The sequence below is a fragment of the Coffea eugenioides genome, chromosome 2, assembly GCF_003713205.1.
Source record: "Coffea eugenioides isolate CCC68of chromosome 2, Ceug_1.0, whole genome shotgun sequence".
In the NCBI taxonomy this organism is placed as follows: domain Eukaryota; kingdom Viridiplantae; phylum Streptophyta; class Magnoliopsida; order Gentianales; family Rubiaceae; genus Coffea; species Coffea eugenioides.
In genome coordinates, this window is record NC_040036.1 from 70,064,083 (window position 1) to 70,083,198 (window position 19,116).

General features: G+C 31.9%; 1 protein-coding gene across 1 annotated transcript; it reads right to left on the minus strand.

Moving 5' to 3' along the window:
• Nucleotides 1-823: 823 nt before the first annotated feature.
• LOC113762561 (bifunctional 3-dehydroquinate dehydratase/shikimate dehydrogenase, chloroplastic-like) lies at nt 824-8,472 on the minus strand. Its single transcript, XM_027306062.1, has 10 exons — nt 7,793-8,472; nt 6,204-6,309; nt 4,144-4,362; nt 3,333-3,673; nt 2,928-2,991; nt 2,302-2,410; nt 2,011-2,157; nt 1,587-1,738; nt 1,351-1,513; nt 824-985 (listed from the first exon to the last, which is right to left on the minus strand). Exons 1-10 carry the CDS (start codon nt 8,005-8,007, stop codon nt 942-944), a joined length of 1,560 nt encoding a protein of 519 aa, XP_027161863.1. The 5' UTR covers nt 8,008-8,472; the 3' UTR covers nt 824-941.
• Nucleotides 8,473-19,116: the final 10,644 nt, after the last annotated feature.

Here is a 19,116-nt window from a genome sequence, read left to right on the forward strand (position 1 = left end):
AATGGGCCAAATGGAGATGCTTAGAGGTTGTGAGCAAGTCGCTCGAAAACTGAAAAGGCCCATTTTCATAATTGTCATTTAGTCGCGGTTGTCTTCGGTGTCAAACTCCACGCCTTTGATTGGTAAAAAGTAGTACTAAAAACTATTGGTGCAACTCCTATTGCTTTGTTGCTAATCTAGTACAGCCAACAACAATATAACAGTGATGTCATCAAACACTATGCTTAGTTCAGAGCTCTTAAATTGTTGGAGAAATATTGGAGCAAATAAAAATATTCTAAAAACTAACTTGATATAATTTACAGAATTATAAGAAGATATCACTTCTTTTGCTAATAGCTATTCATTATAATTGTGATTATCTTGAACATAATATTTGTAGGTTACTTTTATGAATCTACGATACGTGTAAAATTAGTAGGAATAAAATTGATATAATTTGGCCTAACAATAGCTTGTGCCTCACCAAAGAACCAAATTAGAGAGACAACGATTTTCTTACTAGTAATTCAATGTATCAGAAATATATCCAATTTAAGAAAAATTAGAAGTTTTTGAGGCAATCAAAACAAACTCAACCTAGTTTTGGTATCTAATTTCTCAGTCTTGTCCATGTTAAGTGCAAACAAAGTGAAAAGATTTGTTCCCTTCAACAATAAATTTAGAATTTAACTTTTTTTTTCCTTCTTTTATTTTCCTTTTCATCACATAGATCACGTCCACTGTGTGTCAAGGTGAAGAGCTCAATTTGTGTACTTACAATTTGAAGATGCTCAAAAATCCAAGGGAACTTGAACAAGTTCTAAACTAGAACCAAATAAAATTCAACGAGACTAAATACTTCCCTTGAGGGAAATATGATTCATCATTCTAACTACTTTAGTTCTTCTCAATCAAATTATCAGACTACATCATATGTGACACCTTACTACGATAAAAAATCAGAATTTCTCCATGATGATTTCGCGCATGAAATCTTCAGGTGCTGCAAAAATGTAGTGCAAAAATGTTAGCATCACATATAAAAGGAGGAGGGATCAAGAGAAGTAATGGAGAACAATTGAACAGATTTTGGTTCAGTGAGGAATTTGTTCTAGCTAAGTGGACTTCACATATTTATCGCTTCAAGTTTCATGAAATTTAGCAGAGAGAGCTTGAACCTGCTAAAATTGATGCTGACAAATTTCAAAAAGATGTTCTATGTTAATAATTCGCGATGGATTCCATATCGTGATGCCCAGAAAAATATGCAATTAAATCAAAACTAAAAAGGTAGATGTTTCAAAGTTGAGGTTCATTAGGCTGCTAGACTTTGTGAATGTCATCCAGGTGAAGGAGACAAATTTGTACCTTTGCCACCAGTGAAAAGATTGCACTGGCCAATGGCTTGTCGCAAGAACATTTCAACTCCACTAACAATTATGGCTCCTGCAGCCTCAGCATCTTTTAGTAATCTGGTTTTCCTAGGGTTGTACACAGCATCAAAGACAACCCTGTATTCCTTCAAGGTTCTCTACAAAAAGAAACAAAGCGTTAGCTACCATCTGATGAAATGAAACAAGAAATCTTAGATGTAGACTAAAAACCTCAGGAACAGGGATTCTGTCTGCTGTTTTTGGATGCATTCCTAGAGGGGTTGCATTTGCTAGGATTGCACCATTCTCGGGTTGGAAACTACCTAAATCCTCAAATGGATATGCTTCACCGGACACATCATTCGCTAATGATTTTGCTCTTCCTGTTAAAGAGTACATATACAGACGTGGGGTTAGTGTGCAGCATTATAGCAGGTCAGATGATCAGAATTTGTGGAGTGATTTATGGTGACCAAAAGTGTAATAAGTGTGAAACTAATTAAGTGAAGTTTAGTCCTAGATGCTTGTTTTTTTCTCAACGGTATCAGTGCAAAATGTGTTATGCTGGTTAACACAACGAGCTGCAGGCAATCAATCCAGAAACATCAGCTCGGAAACATAAAGATGTTAAAATTGAGAAACAAAATTTACATACCAAGATCGATATCAAAAACAACCACCCTTGCTCCCCTGCTCTTAGCACCAAATGCTAGTGCTCTTCCTGCACCTCCAGCACCCACCAGCACGAATAATCTACCATTGAGTGGTGAAGAGAGTGCCTCACCATTTATGATTCCCCTTACTGCAAAGATGACACAATCTAATTACTCATCAGATATTTATGAACTAGTTGAAGCTTAGGCTAGCTAACAAAATGTGACATGATGGCTAAATGGATAAAAAACTACATAGCTAATGGAAAAGTTTGAGTTATAAAGCGTCATACCGCCCAAAGCATCCTCAATTGCAGTTATAGAAGCCTCGCAATCTGTATTATAACCTATCAGCTTCCCATCTTTAGGCCTCCTTACAATGGTATTAACAGCACCTATAGACTGATGAAGAATGCATGAGTTGGTAAATCATGGAGAATAGCAAGAAACATCATATGTTAGGAACTGCAGCCAGGACAAAATTCCACATATAAAGAAACATCTGTGGTGGAAGTGTACTCTGAGATAACTTGGCTAAAATAAGTCCAATAGCATATAACCGCTCCTAGTAGTAATACATGTAGGATCAACATATGATAGTGAAAAAGACCCAAAGTTATTTCCTTTTGATCCTTCACCATTTCCTTCATAAAAATCAGTGATGTGCCTTTACTAGCTGTACTTGCAGGCAGAAAAAGAATATGATGATATTTTTGGGTTAGAACTCAGCAATAATACCATTCCAATCAAAGTATACAATGTCTCAGATATACACCTTTGTTTGATTATGTAAAGCATTTACTTCTTTTTCCCCTTTCACTTAATGGCAACAAGATACTAAAACATACGTAGTGTTGAATGTTCACTGAAGTGTTAAAAACAGCAAAAGTTAAGCACATCATGTAGTATATGCGCCCACCTGAGCAAGTGGATGGACTTCATCACAAAAATCCAGCACTGCCTCCTTGTACGGGATCCCAACACTACATTAAAGTATGATTTTGTAGAGTAAATATAAGAATTCATTTCTCGTAGAATTGGAAAATTAACACCAGCAAGTGTGTTTCAGGCATAAAGTGGGCAGTTATCATTTAGTGGGTGTACTGATCATTTTTGCACAAGAAAGCCAAGTTTTACTTATTCCCTGTCTGGTACAAGAGGATCAAGGGAGAGAAGAATTCGTTCTAACTTCTAAGCTAGCCATCTGGTTGAAAAAACATGTCATCTTTGGCCTGTTCGAGTTTTGGACAAACTACTATTTAACAACATAGCTTTGAACTTTATCCTACTTCATTAAGAAGGTGAAACCTCAAGTACAACATACCTGAAACCAGCAAAATCAGGACCTGAGTATATGTAAAAAAACTCCTTGAGATCATCCACAAGCATTGGGACGTAAACTCCATTGTAACCGACATGTCTGAATGTAGGATTATGTAAAAGGGGGCCTTTACTGTGACTAACTGGTTTTGAAACGAGCCCAAAAACTTTAGTATCTGCATCTATGCACTCAACTTCGTATGCTTCTCTAAGACTACTCAGGGTGGGAAGGCCAGGCACCATCTTTCCTTCAATAGATCCATATACTAAACAGCCACCAAACTTTGGCCCCAGTATCTGACTTATAAGACCTCTTTCTCCTGTGGAGTATGCAATGAGTGGAACCTGCGTTTTAAGAGTCATAAGCCTTGTTAAGTAAAATCATTATCTGCATATTTGTGTTATCACATTTCATTCTTAATATTTAGTGATTAAAACAAATGAAGTCTCTTCTTTTTTACGTATGGTCTCATATTATGGACCTCTATTTTTGACTTGATTCATATAGCCAACTTCTGCACAGACCATAAGTGCCAAACCAAAAGAACAAGTTTGTGTTCACCATCTAGTAGAATGGTCCAAGTTATTTTCTAATAAATTCTGTATAATAGGGAAACCAGATGGCATCATACTTGCCCTTTCTTCATCTTACATGTTCAACATTTGACTTTGGGATTCAGCCCATCACAATGATCTAATATATCTATTATATCTCCCATGTAAATGACAGAGGTCAAACACTATTTTTCCCCTTGAAGACAGTATCTCTTGTGGATAGTGCGGGATAAGTTCAACTTCTTCTGAAGTTATATTACCTGGCAGTGGGGAAGTAGATGAAAAATTTTAGCTGTATCAGTAATAGTATCCGCATTAAGAACGAGTTTGATGATATCTGCCCCAGTTGATTGAAGTCTAGCAACAAGCTGGCTGAGCTCTTCTTTTGAAGAGTTCACAGCATTAATATATGAAGATACAATCGTCTTACTTCTACTAGATTGATGGAATTTTCCTTCTCTTATGAGATCAGAGGCAACCTGAAGAAAAGAACAAAAGTCAAGTTAATCATTAATAGCTTATGGAATTAGAAAAAAATATTCAAAAAAAAATATAGCACTGAATATCTATCAAACTCCTGAACTGCAGGACAATATTGTGAATACTCAAATTAAGTGTAAGAGATGGAAAAGTTGACTTCAAAGTCATTCTTTGTCTGTTGAAGAGAAATAGTAAAAGAACAATAAAAAAAAGTGAAAATGGTTAATGTTCCTGAAAAAAGTATCATTAATGACATCCAAGGTAGAACTTCAGGTTCATCCAGATTGAAGCCTGCGTCATGTTACAATCCCATTAATCCTGAAATTCCTGTTGACAACTTAGCATGGTTTTGAACATCACATGGCTGACAAATGGATTCTACAGCACGAGTATAGCTGCAAGAATTGAGCCTTGGAGGTAAATTTAAAAAAAAAAAAAAAAACCATCAGTGTTGTCTGCCAATTGCGGTCATGGTACCTGTGGAACCTTTAGTGCTAAAATAAAGAGTTTTAGGAGTATTTCATGATTGTGTGTTTTAAGTGCCACCACTAAACATTACCTGAGACAACAGCTAATGAGTTACAAAAAAAATCAAAATCTGCAAGCCACATAATTTAAGCAAGTTACATGATTGTATTGCTCAGGCTTAACTCCTGTGCAGATATGATTAGGGAATCAAAATATGACCTGGCATCAATCATTTATGACTCATAGATAGTGGTTCATAACAGGACTAACCAATGACCATCGCACCATAGTTGCCTTTTTTGTTTCAGTTTCCACAGGATAGTACGATAGGGAATACAACCACAGATCTTATTTCGTTGGCATTGCTTTGTTAAACCAAGCTACGACCTTAGAAACAACAATACAAGCTGTAGACAAGAGGTACTGACAATCACTTCAGCAGCTGTTTTAGTCTTTAACAGGCAAATGCTGATACTCATGTCTAGTTCTTGTACCTCATTTGCAGCACCCTATAATTAGTTTCTTTGGCAAATTCTAATAATTGTGTAAACTTTTGATACACGGGTGCAGTGTCTTTAAGTGAACCATGATGCTGAAAATCAGAAGATATGAACTCCAAGAGTTTGATACAGAAGGGCATCAATGGAGCAAATACTACATTTTAGACATCAAGTCATCAACCTTCTACAGAATTCAAAATTTATTAAGGCATGAAATCCTAAATTTTCTCGCTAAGTAATTATTGGAACCGTCTGAGAGTTTTGTGTCTTATCCCAGATTACATATATGATGCTGTGCAAATGTTTAGGAAAGGGAGGTGGATAGATTGCTTCTCAGACAAATTGAAAGCCAACTTATTAGTTCAAGGTACCCACAGGCCGAGCAGAAGTGTCAACCATAGTACCATAAGAAACAAAACACCCGATTGATTTCAGATTCGCATTCCAACTTCCAAGCATTTTCCACGCGATTAGGATGATTCAAAATTTCAACTTTTTAGTCAAATCCAACACGGGAATAGATGACATGTTCAGTTATAGTGATAGCCTATGTTACTAGGACTAGGGTACAGGAGTACCGTGGACATGGCTACTCTAGTGCAAAATGAAGAGTGTGTCACAGGTACGGTAGGGGTAAAACGAAGAGTCGAAGTAGCATGGATGACAATTGTCATTTGCAACCTCTATTTGTTACTGCAGTTACTTGAAAAATATGCATTTCATTTCAGAAGTTCTATAATCTTAGCATTGCCTGAAGAATGCAATGATTTTATATCTGCAGATGTTGCGACTTTCCTGGAAATCAAAGCCACATAATGTAACCTCTAAGAAGTTCAGAATCAATACTGGTGTCATGTTTGTGAAATGATCACCTTGAGTTCATACTCGATGTAATCACTTCCCAATTCTTTAGCTAGTTGAAATGTGTCCAACCGTGTTTTGTACTCAGCATCACACTGACCACCTTCAGACGTTGCTCTGCAGTTATGAATGATAATAGAAGCCAACGGAAGTTAAATCATAATCTTCATTAGAAACAGCAAAGGCTTATGCTTGATTATTTATAAATAAACCGATTAGGTAAAGTTAGTGCAACTGAAAACATGATTCTGTTCATTCTGTCAGCTAGGTCCATGATTATGTAATTTCTTTAGCATTATGATTCTTTTTTCACTTTTAGATTCTTTTACAATGTATACTTGCACATATTTCATCATAATTAACAAGAATTAACAAGAAATTTCCATTCTAATGTTCTTTAGTACCCCAAATTTTCAATGCACACTAATATAGTCCAATAAATTCCTCATAGAATCAAAAGTGGACGAGGTCACCCCATACAACAATAGTCATATCTATTCTTACAATGAACTCATAACATCTAATCAAAATGCAAACCCTATTTCTCCCGTGACCCCCTCCTACCGACTCAATCTTCTTTTTTTTTTTAATCGACTTGATACTTTTTATTCTATATCTACTCCTATTCTATACTAAAGGAGACGCACTGGATCCAAATGGGCCAATCAAATTAAGAAATTTTGATCAATCTTGCATGGTCAGGGTATACCACTCCCACCGATTCAACCGAGCTAAGAAATTTTGATCGATTTTTGATGGTCAAGGTATACCAATTAGCAATGCCACCAGACATTAGTTTGGACATGATTAATTATTTTTTCCTTATTTTGCAGTAAATAATCAAAACAGATGAAGTGGATATTAAGTGCCGATGGCATTATGCCACCTAAGCATTAAAGTTGGGTAAAACTATTGTCCTGTGCCCTTGGCTTAAAGTGTAGCCAAGACTTTTCCCCCTCTACAGCATATTCCCACCTACCACCTACGGCTGTGGATGATAGTCTGCTCAGTCAGCGTGATGTGTCCAAAGCCACCTGCGGGACCCCTGGCTTGAGTCCAGGGCAAATGGAAGGTCAGGTCACCTGTACCACCAAATTCGGGATTGGATACACATCCACTGAGAAAGATCTCTCGTCCTTAACGGATACGTTTTTAAGCAGAACTCTTTTTGGGAAATCATCAAACAATCGCTGTCACTTTTATGTCTGTCAAAACTCGACCTTTCATTTTCAAGAGGCTGGAACCAATTTGCAGCAACAAGCAAAATACAACTCTACCACTGAGTCCGTCCGCAAAATCTAACATCTACTAGATCAAAACTTCTTCCAGACAGAATAATCCCCAGAATAGAATAATTCCACCACCATTTTTGTCAAGATTTGGAGTGGGACTAGTAAAAATTAACTGCTATGTTTTGTAAGAAATGTCCTCTATTTTTCCTTAGGGAAAATTAACACTTCTTAAACTTCATATAATGCAAAAGTACCGAAGGAGTGTCTGAAGTTTAGTTTCTGAGGAGTGCTAATATTCATTTTCCTTTCCTTATTATTTACCTATGCAACTCGTGTCAGAAAGGGAAGGACAGAGTTTGGTAACTTACCTAAAAACGGTGATGACTGGCAAAGGCTTGTTTCTCAATAGGATTTGAAGGTCTGTCTGAGGCTGGAAACCCTTTATGCAATCAAGCCTAATCTCAACAACATCAGCGCCTTCTGCCTTTGCCTTTCGCATATCCTTTAGCATTTGCTCCACTGATTCAGCCATCAATGGAGCACAAACCATTGTTGAATTTTTCAAGTATCCAAGACTACCCATTTGGATAAAATAATCAAAGAACCAGAAAGAATCTTGGAATCAATTCAATATTTCAAGAAACAATGAATTCAAGAAATACAAAAAGAGTGTGTTTTAAGCTAGAACAGAGTAATGTGGGATTGGATTCCTATTTGGATATCATCACCAAGAAAACAGAGCAATTTCAAAAATGTATTGCTGATGAGGACGGAGTATTAAATGCTATATATAGAGAGAGAGATGCATGCACTTGTGGGGGTGGTTGTGGTGAGGCCACAAGTTGAAAGGAGATGAAAGAAATACTAATGCAAGTTTTCGTCTGGAACTGAATTCAAGAAAAGACTTCCTGAGATGAATAAAAAACCTGAAGCCAACTACTTTGGAAAAATGTAGGATCCAAGCTAACTATGGGAAAGGAATCAAGGATGATGAAGCATTGACTAGACATATCATGAGTACTACTCTAAATAAGAAAGAGAAGCAGATAAAAGAGAGAAAATGGGGTGGGGGTTATGGGTGGGTTCCTTTCATGTGACTCCCAGCACCTCCCCAGATGAAGAAAATTTGCCAAATCCAAGCGACTCAACAACCCCTTGAGCTTTGAAGGGAAAAGCATTTGAAATCACCTTTTTGGTTTTCATTAGCGGATAGGGTTGGTAGTTAAGGGCGTTAAGGCCAGAAACTTGGAGATAAGCATGGCAAGAAATGGATTTAGTGTTAATTATGATAACGTTAGCCTACAGTTTCTGCAATGTCGCTCTCTTTTGTATGTGTGTATGTGTGTGTAGTTTTGTAGGCAACAGATCTTCTGTCCCACACACTGTGTCATTCTCTGTCTCACTTTTTATTATATTCCTATTTCTCCTAAATAAACATTACGTTTTAGTTCTTTTTTGTTTCTTTAAGATTCAATATGGCAACAGATCTTCTGTCCCACACCATGTGTCATTCTCTGTCTCACTTTTTATTATATTCCTATTTCTCCTAAATAAATATTTAGTTTTAGTTCTTTTTTGTTTCTTTAAGATTCAATAACTATTAATTGAGTAAAAAATAAATATAGTAGCTTCAAAAAAGCAATATATAATAGAAAATTAAAAATACAACAGAAAATTCATAAAAAATCTCATTTTTTATGCATTTTGGTTTTTTGAGTTTGTTAAATTTTGTGTAATACTCAATTAATAGTTATTGGATTTTAAGGAAACAAAAAAGAATTAAAACATGATGTTTATATAGGAGAAATAGCAATATAATAAAAAGTGGGACAGAGAGTGGCACGGGGTGTGGGACAGAAGATCCATTGCGAGTTTCGTATGTGTGTATGTGTGTATGTGTGTGTACTAGTACACACATATATATATATATACATACATACATATATAGACACACAAAACAAGATAATATGATGTAACTCAGTGGTTTATTTATTTCAATAGTTGTTGCAATTGTCTTATTCTTAACTTTACTTTGGAAGGGATCCGGCCAGATTCTTAGGGGAAAAAAGGAAAGAAAGAAACGAACAAATTTTATATTTGCACTCTTGTATGTGCAAAATGAAATTCAAATTTAAATTCAAATTAAGTGACATACATTAAAAAATGATATTATATACACTGGCAATTTATACAAAATTAATTCAAAAAAATAGAGAGAGTCAAATTTTACCTCAAACCTAGAATGGGGCACCTTTTGTGTTGTAATATGACTTCATTCTCACACCACCCTGTTATCTTATTTTGCTTGGTTCTACCCTTTCTTTTGTTATATTAAAAAACAAAAAAGAAAATTATTGAGCAAGAATAGTAAATTTACAAAGACATAATAAATTTTTTTCTCCTCCATTTGGATGGTTATGTACGAGAGTTTTTTGTTTGCCGTGATATTTTTATGAAATGTTTATGTGAGATGAAAACGTAATTAAAAATAATTGGAAAACACACACCAAATATATGCGAATGTTGACTGAAATCTTAACACCAAATATATTCAGCAATTGTCTTATTCTTATTTTAGAATTAAAATAAAATAAAATAAATTAGAGGAGTTAAATTGTAGTACCTCTAACCTAGAGCGAGGCACCTTTAGTGTTTTCTCGTTCTAACTCCATGATGAGAATTTGTGTTCCAATGTGGCATTAAGAAACTGTCATAAATGGTATCCTCCCAATGCTGATTAGATAAACCAGGTTGGTTATTATCTAATAGTTGAGAATTTTGTATTTCTCACATTAAAATAAGAATATATCTCTCCCACCGCCTTATCATCTCATTTTGCTTTGTTTTATCCCTTCCCTTTTCTATAGAGAAAAAGAAGATTATTGAACAACAATATTAAATTTACAAAGGAAATAGTTTTTTCTTTTCCATTTGGATGGTTATGCTCGAAAGATTTGCAGGAAAATATTACAATAAAATTTTTTTTAAGGAATACAGTTTTAGGAAAATCTTACAAATAATAAATAATAAGAAAGACACGGGAGGAAACAAAATATTCTGTTTCAATTCACTAATTTCCCTTGATTACAAACTTACGACTCCAAGTCCTTTAATAGACAAACATAACCACAAATCCTATTCTAATTATAATACCAAAACATGGCTCAACTCTATTGCCTAAACCAATTTTGACATCAATTCTAATCTCGTTACCAAATAACAAATCAACTTCTAATACTACTGAAATTCTAAATATGCTTAGTTTAAAAAATGTCAACAGGCTCAAGAAATAAAGGCCTATTTGAGGATGTATTGTGTTTACAACAAAAAAAAAATTTTTAAGTGCTAAAAGTATTTCTAAACTGTTTGGTAATTAATTTCCCGTAACTTAAGGACCCCAGCTTTTGGCTTCAACCACACTTCTCCGAAAAGCCAATATTTGGTGCTTCTTGAATTACTTTTACGTTAAAAAATGTTTTAGATTTAAAATTTGATATTTTTATCCTACATTAGTAGAATGCTTTACTCAACACTTCTGGAATGCTTATAAATACGATTGTTCAATAAGTAGGAGTAACACTTCTACATGATGAGTGCCCTTCGTGAAAACAAAGTGATGCAATTATGTCATTCTTAATTCTTTATTTGTAGGTCCAAATGGTGTAGGAAAATAAAGTTTTTTTTTTTTTTTTAAAGTTGTACGTTTGCTAGTGTTCCTAGAATTTGTCGTAACTCATAATTTTCTCAACTAAAAAAGTTTGTAGCTAGAAAACTTTTAATAATTTGTTTCCTTTAATATAAATTTACAATAATCATTACTTTAAGCCATTATCAAAATAAAAAATAATATAAGTGAAATTTGAGAGTGAAATAGTGGTAAGAGAAAAGTATGTATGTAATACTCCTTTGGCATAAATTTAGTATTAATTTTAGGGCTATGTTTGTCAACATACAAATAGAAATGCTTTTTTTAAAAATTAAAACCAAACACAAGTGAGTATTAAAAGTGCTTATGTAATTATACTTTTAAAAGTACTTTTGTTAAAATTACTTGTATCAGAAGTGTTTCTTTATAAGTCACCGTAATCTCAAACGGAACCTAAAGAATATTTAATGTTATTTTACGACATTGAATTTGTCAAGCAGACATTAACGTAATTTGTTCGGATATTTAATCACAATTAACAGTGTCCAAAAGTTACCTCCAAAAAAGTTTCAAAAGTCTAAGCCGTAGACCCCGTCCTTCTTCTCTGTTTCAAAAGTCCCGCTTTTTCTCTCTTAATTATTTTCTATCTCCTAAATTTTTATATCGGAAATGTTTTCCATTTCTAAGATTTTCTTTTAGTGTGTTTCTTAATTTTCTCAAATTTGCTTTTCGCATTAGCTTTTTATTTTTGAAATGTTTTAGCATATGTAAAATTCATGTTTTTGGTTGTGCTCGTTAAATAATAGGTCTGGCTATGAAGGCATGTACGGATTTTTTTGAAGCTGTAGGATTCATTAGAATTTCGAGGAAAATTGCCATCAAAAGTTTTATCGTTTGTTTTATTTTTCAGCATAGAAAAGATTTTTTTAATAAAATTATCTATCTATAACAAATACACACACATATGTACGTACGTATGTGTCATTTTGAAGAGGTGATGTGACATTTTGTTGTTAACGAAGGTCACCAAACCCCACATTGAAATGAAAATGAAAATGAAAATGAAAATGAAAATGAAAAGAGTTGGTAGATTTTCAGAAAGAGCAAGGACAAGGATCCAAGTCCCTGCTTGGGCTACTTGAAATAGAAACAAAATGCACCAAACCTGAATAAAAGAATCCAGCGTAGTTGTAAGTTGTAACTGGGACCGTAGGTTCTTTTTTGTTTTCTTTTGGAAATTATTTTTGTTTTCTTTGGAAACACACAATTTATATTTGATGCATGACTAAGGTGTTCAAAATGGTTTTACTACATGCAGTGTAAAGATTTTTCCAATAGTGCAAAAATGCAAAACCCTTTTTCAAATTTGAAATCTTGATTTCGGAGAATGATCCCATTCGTTCACCATTTTTTCATCCCATATTTCAATTCCGACCAACTTTCTGCCTGAAAATTGCATGTCCCGGCCTAGGGAAAACTACAAACATAAAATTCTTCCCCTCCAAAATTAAAAAAGAAATTGACCAATTTCATCTCTTAAATTGAAGAATTCAAAAGGATGTAAAATCAACCCCAATATTATGAACGTGTATCAATTTCGCCCAAAATTGAATTGTGATAAACTTTTAGGTGTAAGAGCCATACACCTCAGCTATATCTACATTATTTGAGGGTTATGAACCAACTAAATGCTGAAAACAAAAGCAGTAGGCAAACTAATTAACCCTGTAACTTTACTGATGCGTAAATCTTTGATTATTTGAAGGAAGGAATAATTTCAGACATCATTCCTGAGATCTTTTATTATATCACTTAGCACCCTTAAAGTTTTTAAAATAGAACTATCTTCCTCTATTTGTGTTAATAAAGGTCACTCAGCCGCTTTTCTCCGCATGGAAAAAAAAAATCAAAAGAAAAGAATTGGCATCCTTTGCTACTTCATATAGAAATAAATTTGCATGTAATTGAAATAGAGGGCTATACGTATCTAACTATTTTCTCCATTACAAAAAGAGTGATGATATATATTCATCAGAATTTCTAAAGCTCAATCGCACAAGTTTTAATTAATATTGTGTAAGTTACTATAATTCTGGAGGTTGAGATATGTTTAAGCTCTAGATATATTCATAATTTGTAGGACTTGGGTTTAAGTCAAGGATTTAGATTATTTGAACTCTATGTAAAATTTATGTCTATGTTTCTTAGTATCCGAAATCTTTAAAATGTGTATAATTTTCTTTACAAAAATTATATTTTTTGTACCTTTTTTTCTTTGTTTTCTTTCGAAAGACAAAATTTTATATTGATAATTGTCAAATGATTAAGGTACTTTTGAAAGAATTTTGTTGACGTCAATTTGGTTGAAATGGTAAAAAATTTGACCCGGTGAAGTGAATGTGTAACTTCAAAATTTCTAATAAATATAAACCTTTTTTTTTATTTTTGTGATAAATTAAGAAAACAGCAGGAAGGAATCAAATAAATGTTTATAAATATGCTAGTTCGTTTTTTCACAATAAAGATGAATAAAAAGACTTTTAGTTTATTGTCAATCATTTCCTGACCAGTTGTAAGTTGTAACTTCAAGTCTTTGCTCATTTGTATAAACAAAGTTGCAAAACGTCTCAATTTGATCCCTCAAACTACAACACTTCCATTTTGGTCCTCCTAAATAGAATACAATCTCAATTTGCTCTTCAAAGAAACAAAAAAAAAAAATCTTAATCTGGTAATCCAAATTGAAAAATTGTTCCAACCTTGTCCTCCAAGCTTCATGTATTAATGGTTCAATAACTATGGAAAAAAAATCAAATTGCAACTACAAAACTAAGGAAAATTTATTCATCGCTTACTAAAAATTTTTCCTAATATAGTGATTTCAATGAAAAATGCCTTCTTCAGCTAAGTTAAAATTTTGTACACTTATTTCTTTTTTCTCTTTGATGAAACTTCTGAATTGCTCTATATCCATGTCACAAGTAACTTAAAAAAGATTGCACCTTTATGATCAGTACAATATGAACGAATGCTTCTTGGACTTGCAAAACAAAAGCAACTTTGCTACTTTTGTAGTTTAATCTTTTCTATAATCAGGGAATAGTTAATGTCTTTGATAAAATAGGCTTGGAGCATCAATTTGGAACATGCTTATTAGTTTGAAGGGACAAATTGAGATTTTTGGTTTGAGGGACCAAATTGAGATTTTTCGGCTGTTTGGAGAATCAATGTATGTTTTCAGTACGGGGGACTGAATTGAGATATTATACTATTTAGGTGGACCAAATTGAGAATTTTTTAGTTTGAGGGACCAAATTGACTTTTAAATTCACATTGGAGGACCAAAATGAAATTAACCGAATTTGAAATATTGTACTTTCTTTCTTGCTTACTAGATTGGGTTTGAGATCCGAAACATACGGTACTTGTCTATAATATATGAAGACAAAAACGAAAGAAAAAAAAAATAGATGAGGAAAAAATATGGTAGGACCAAAAAGGAAATTAAGATGCGCCATGTGTGTGGTAACCAAATACTTATGGGTCCGTTTGGATTCCTTGTTTTTGCTTCTATTTTTGAAAAACTACTTTTCATATTCCAAATGCTACAGTAAATGTGTATTCCAAAAACAATGCCAAAAATACCATATCCAAACATTATATCAAAAACAACTCCAAATATACATATTTAATATGTATATTTCAATTATGTATATTATATATATTATACTAATATAAATTGAAATATACAAATTGAAAATTATATATTTATATATTTATATATTATATAAATATTTATATACATTAATATTATACATAATATGTAATATTGTATACATAAATGTATAAATATTTATACATAATATATTATGTACATTACATTATAATATATACATTATTAATGTACTTTCATTATTATGTACATTATTGTGTATAATAATGTATAATAATGTTATGTATAATATATAATATACATAATATGTAATAATGTATAAATGTATATTATGTATAATATATTATATTATGTATATTATATTATATATTACAATATTATGTACATTATACAAATTGAAAATTTTACATTATATATTTATATATTATATATTATATAAGTATTTATATAATGAAATATACAATAAATATTACAAATTGAAATATTGTATAAACACCATATTTATAATATTATAATATTTATAATTAATATTAATGTATATTATATATATTAAATATTTATTTATTTATTTATTCATATTATAAATATTTTATTTTATTTAAAATATATTTAAAATATATTATATATTATATAAATATTATATATTATATAAATTATATATAATATAATATGTTATATATATTATATATATTATACATTTATATAAATGTACATTTATACATAATATATATATTTATGTATATTTATAATATACATTTATATTATGCATTATATATAATATAATACATTTATACATTTATCTTAATACACATAATATTAATTTTACATTTATACATAATATTAATATATATTTATAATATATTAATTTATACATTTATATAATATTCATTTATAATTTATACATTTATCATAATATACACTTATACATTTATAAATATATTTATATTATGTATTATATATAATATAATATATTTATAATATATTTTTATATTTTTATATAAATATATAAATATATTTATTTATAAATATTTATAAATGTATTATAAATGCATAAATGTATATTTATATAAAAATATAAAAATATAAAAATTATAATTTATAATTTATACATTTATATAATATTCATTTATAATTTATACATTTATAATAATATACATTTATACAATTATAAATATATTTATATTATGTATTATATATAATATATAATATAATACATTTATAATATATTTTTATATTTTTATATTTTTATATAAATATATTTATTATAAAATTATATAAATTATAAATTATAAAAATACCCAAAATATGTTTTAAAAATATCTCTAAAAATAATCCAAAAAAATCTACAGTAAAAGTTTGTCATATAGTTTTTGAAAAACAACCCCAAAAACAACTAATCCAAACGGACTTGTATTTCAAAAACGAAATGCTACAGTGTTGTTTTTGACAAACAACCCCAAAAACAGCTAATCCAAATGGACCCATGTTTAACCAGTTGGGATCCTCTATGCCACTACTATTCGGTGCCAAATTTAGTATTAATTCCATTTATCACGTGAAAATAGAAAAAACTTATATAAATATTACATAACAAGTTCAATAAATAGGATACTTGACATAAATATAGAAGTGGTACAAATTGCAACTGAAAAAGTGGCGCCGAAAATCTCATAGGATTAAAAAGTAAGATTGTTAATGTATTTGCGTCACGTCAGTACAAAAAAGGTGGTGGTTATGCCAAGAGTATTTATACATGCATACTAGTCTTATTTGAGTTTGAGTGGAAGAGGACAGAAGGCAATAATGGCATGAACTGCATTTTCTGGACAAGTAAACTTGACCACAAATAGAGACATTGTATCACCTGCCCACCAAACCCCTCCCACCAACCCCAAAGTCACCATCGCAAAAACATTTTCTTGGTTCAAGAAAGTGAGAAAATTGGCCATGTCTACCAGGCAACACATCATGCATTAGTCAAAATAAGGTCCACAAAAGTTGTTGTTGTTGTTGAGCTTCAACTCTTTGACCCAACTTGTATATGAATAAGGTTTTTGAAAGTTTTAATTGTAAACTTGAGAATTTTGAAAAAGAGAGCAACCATCAGAATTTAGGCATTAGCATTACCTTACCGACCAATGCCTCCCCCAACCTTATCCACAGAAGAACAAAATGTAACTTGGTAGGTAATCTTATCCACTATTGGGTTAATTCATTATACCGCATTCAAGCTGCTTTAAAATATTTTTAGTTGTTGTTGTTGGTGGTGGTGATGGTTGACATTACAGATTCCAAGTATTGCTTTTAGGAGTTGTTGACACTTTACACGATGGTTTAAAGTTCTCCGTTGAGGTTGCAAATGAGCAAATAAAATTGACTTGACCGGGAACAAGCTATTTATTTATAGTTGGCGAATAGTTTAATTGATTAATTAAATTATGCTGGAAAATTTGAATTGGCCTCCTTTTTAATTCAGGACTAAGTTCTATTATCAGCTGAATGTTGTCTTGCATGGTACATTATTGCAATTAATATGAGGGATTTTTTTTAACAGGTGTTTAATGGTACTTAGCTAAATTCTATCTGACCGACCAGAAAAGTGTATATACTAGCAATTATTATTTTTTCTTGTATTTATATATTTTCTTTGATTAATCTTATCTTTTCGAAATTTTAACACCTGAAGTATATTTTAGTGAGTGCTCAAGGCACCCATTATTTTAGACAGCCCTTAATATATTTGACCTAACCAAATCCAGACGAGAAAATGATAAAAGAACTAAAGATGAAAAACATTCAAGTAACAAGAAAAAGGGAAAACCAGCAATGAATTTTTTTGTTTCTCTTCCTTCCTTTTCTTATAAATCTGCCATAAAGGGGTGTTTGTTTCAAACGACAAGTCAAAATGATGGCCAAGTGATTTCACGTGAATTAAATGACAGGAAATTAGAACTGATTATTCGACATTGAAAAATTCTTTTCAAACACGATTCAGAACTTTATGATTAGTTGACGCTGTCTAATTTTCAACATTCTTACCGACCAATTATGATACAAGAAGATTTTTTCAACATTTCGTCCAACCAAATTTAGAAGAAGGAAAGAATAACTAATTTTCTATCACTTTCCCACATTGTTCCTGCACACAAACACTACTAGTACCTTTAATGTTTTTAAATGAATTTTGGGCATCAAGGATACATGGTAACTGCATTTGTGAATACTGTCCTTTTTTCATTGTCATCTATTTTCTATTCACCCAAACTAAAGCTAAGCACTAATCCGTAGTCTGATAGATTAGTGCCACATAATGGCTGTAGACCTCCAAAAAAAGAAAAAGAAAAAGAAAGACGTATATAGAAATGTTTATTGAAGAACTTTCAAGAAAAACAAAAGAAATGCCTATCCAGAAGGCATCCAAGGAACACCCATTCCAATGGTTGAGCCAGGATTTGGCATTGGGGGAGGGGGGAGGGGAGAAATTGGGAGATAAAAGAACACTTATAAGTTATTCTAAAATATAAAACCTGTGATTTATTGTACTTGAAAATGTTAAATGAGAAGTAAAAGTTTAATTTTTATTACTACGAGTGATGATTTTTGATTAAACAGAGTATTTTTTTTTTTTGAAATACGCAAGGAAAAAAGTACGAATATTACACCTAGAGTACAATAATACGTATGGAATATATAATAAAAGTTATAATTATAGTGTATTAGTGTTACATATTGTTAAATCAAGAAATTAATCTCCTACTAATAAATTAATAACCAGAAGAGCTACTATAAAAGTCAATCGAAGATAAATTTAAAAAGCAGATGGATCATAACATTTTTGAGGAAAAAAGTCAGTTTTTTTCCCTTTTTTTTTTCTTTGGGGGTTGGAGGTGTTTTCCTATTCCCCTACCCCCCCCCCCCACCCCACCAAAACTGAGGTCCTATTCAATTGAAGATACCTACCCTGAACAGGACAAGTTGGTGTGCATCTTATGTCTGCTGTCTGAATGATCAAAACCAACTGTTTGGTACGATCTCTATTAATTGGAATTCAAAGGGAAATTGGATTTCTTTGCTTCGAGAATTTTGCAACTATTTCTTGAATCTTCCTATATAACGTCCAAAACTGCTATACAATTAACTCTCACCCGTCGCTCTTCTAGATTTTCCGTGTTGCATGCGTACTTCGTCGCCAATAAAGTGGAACTTGAAATTTCACTCCGAAAGTGAGCAGAAAAGAACAGATTCTTTGAGAAGTAAAGGAAAGAAAAGTTCAAAAACCAAATGCACAGAAATAGGAAGGATTGTTGTACGTGAAAATATTTACAACTAAGGTAAGCTTGTGAAACTACACCGTAGGTATATAATCACTTTTT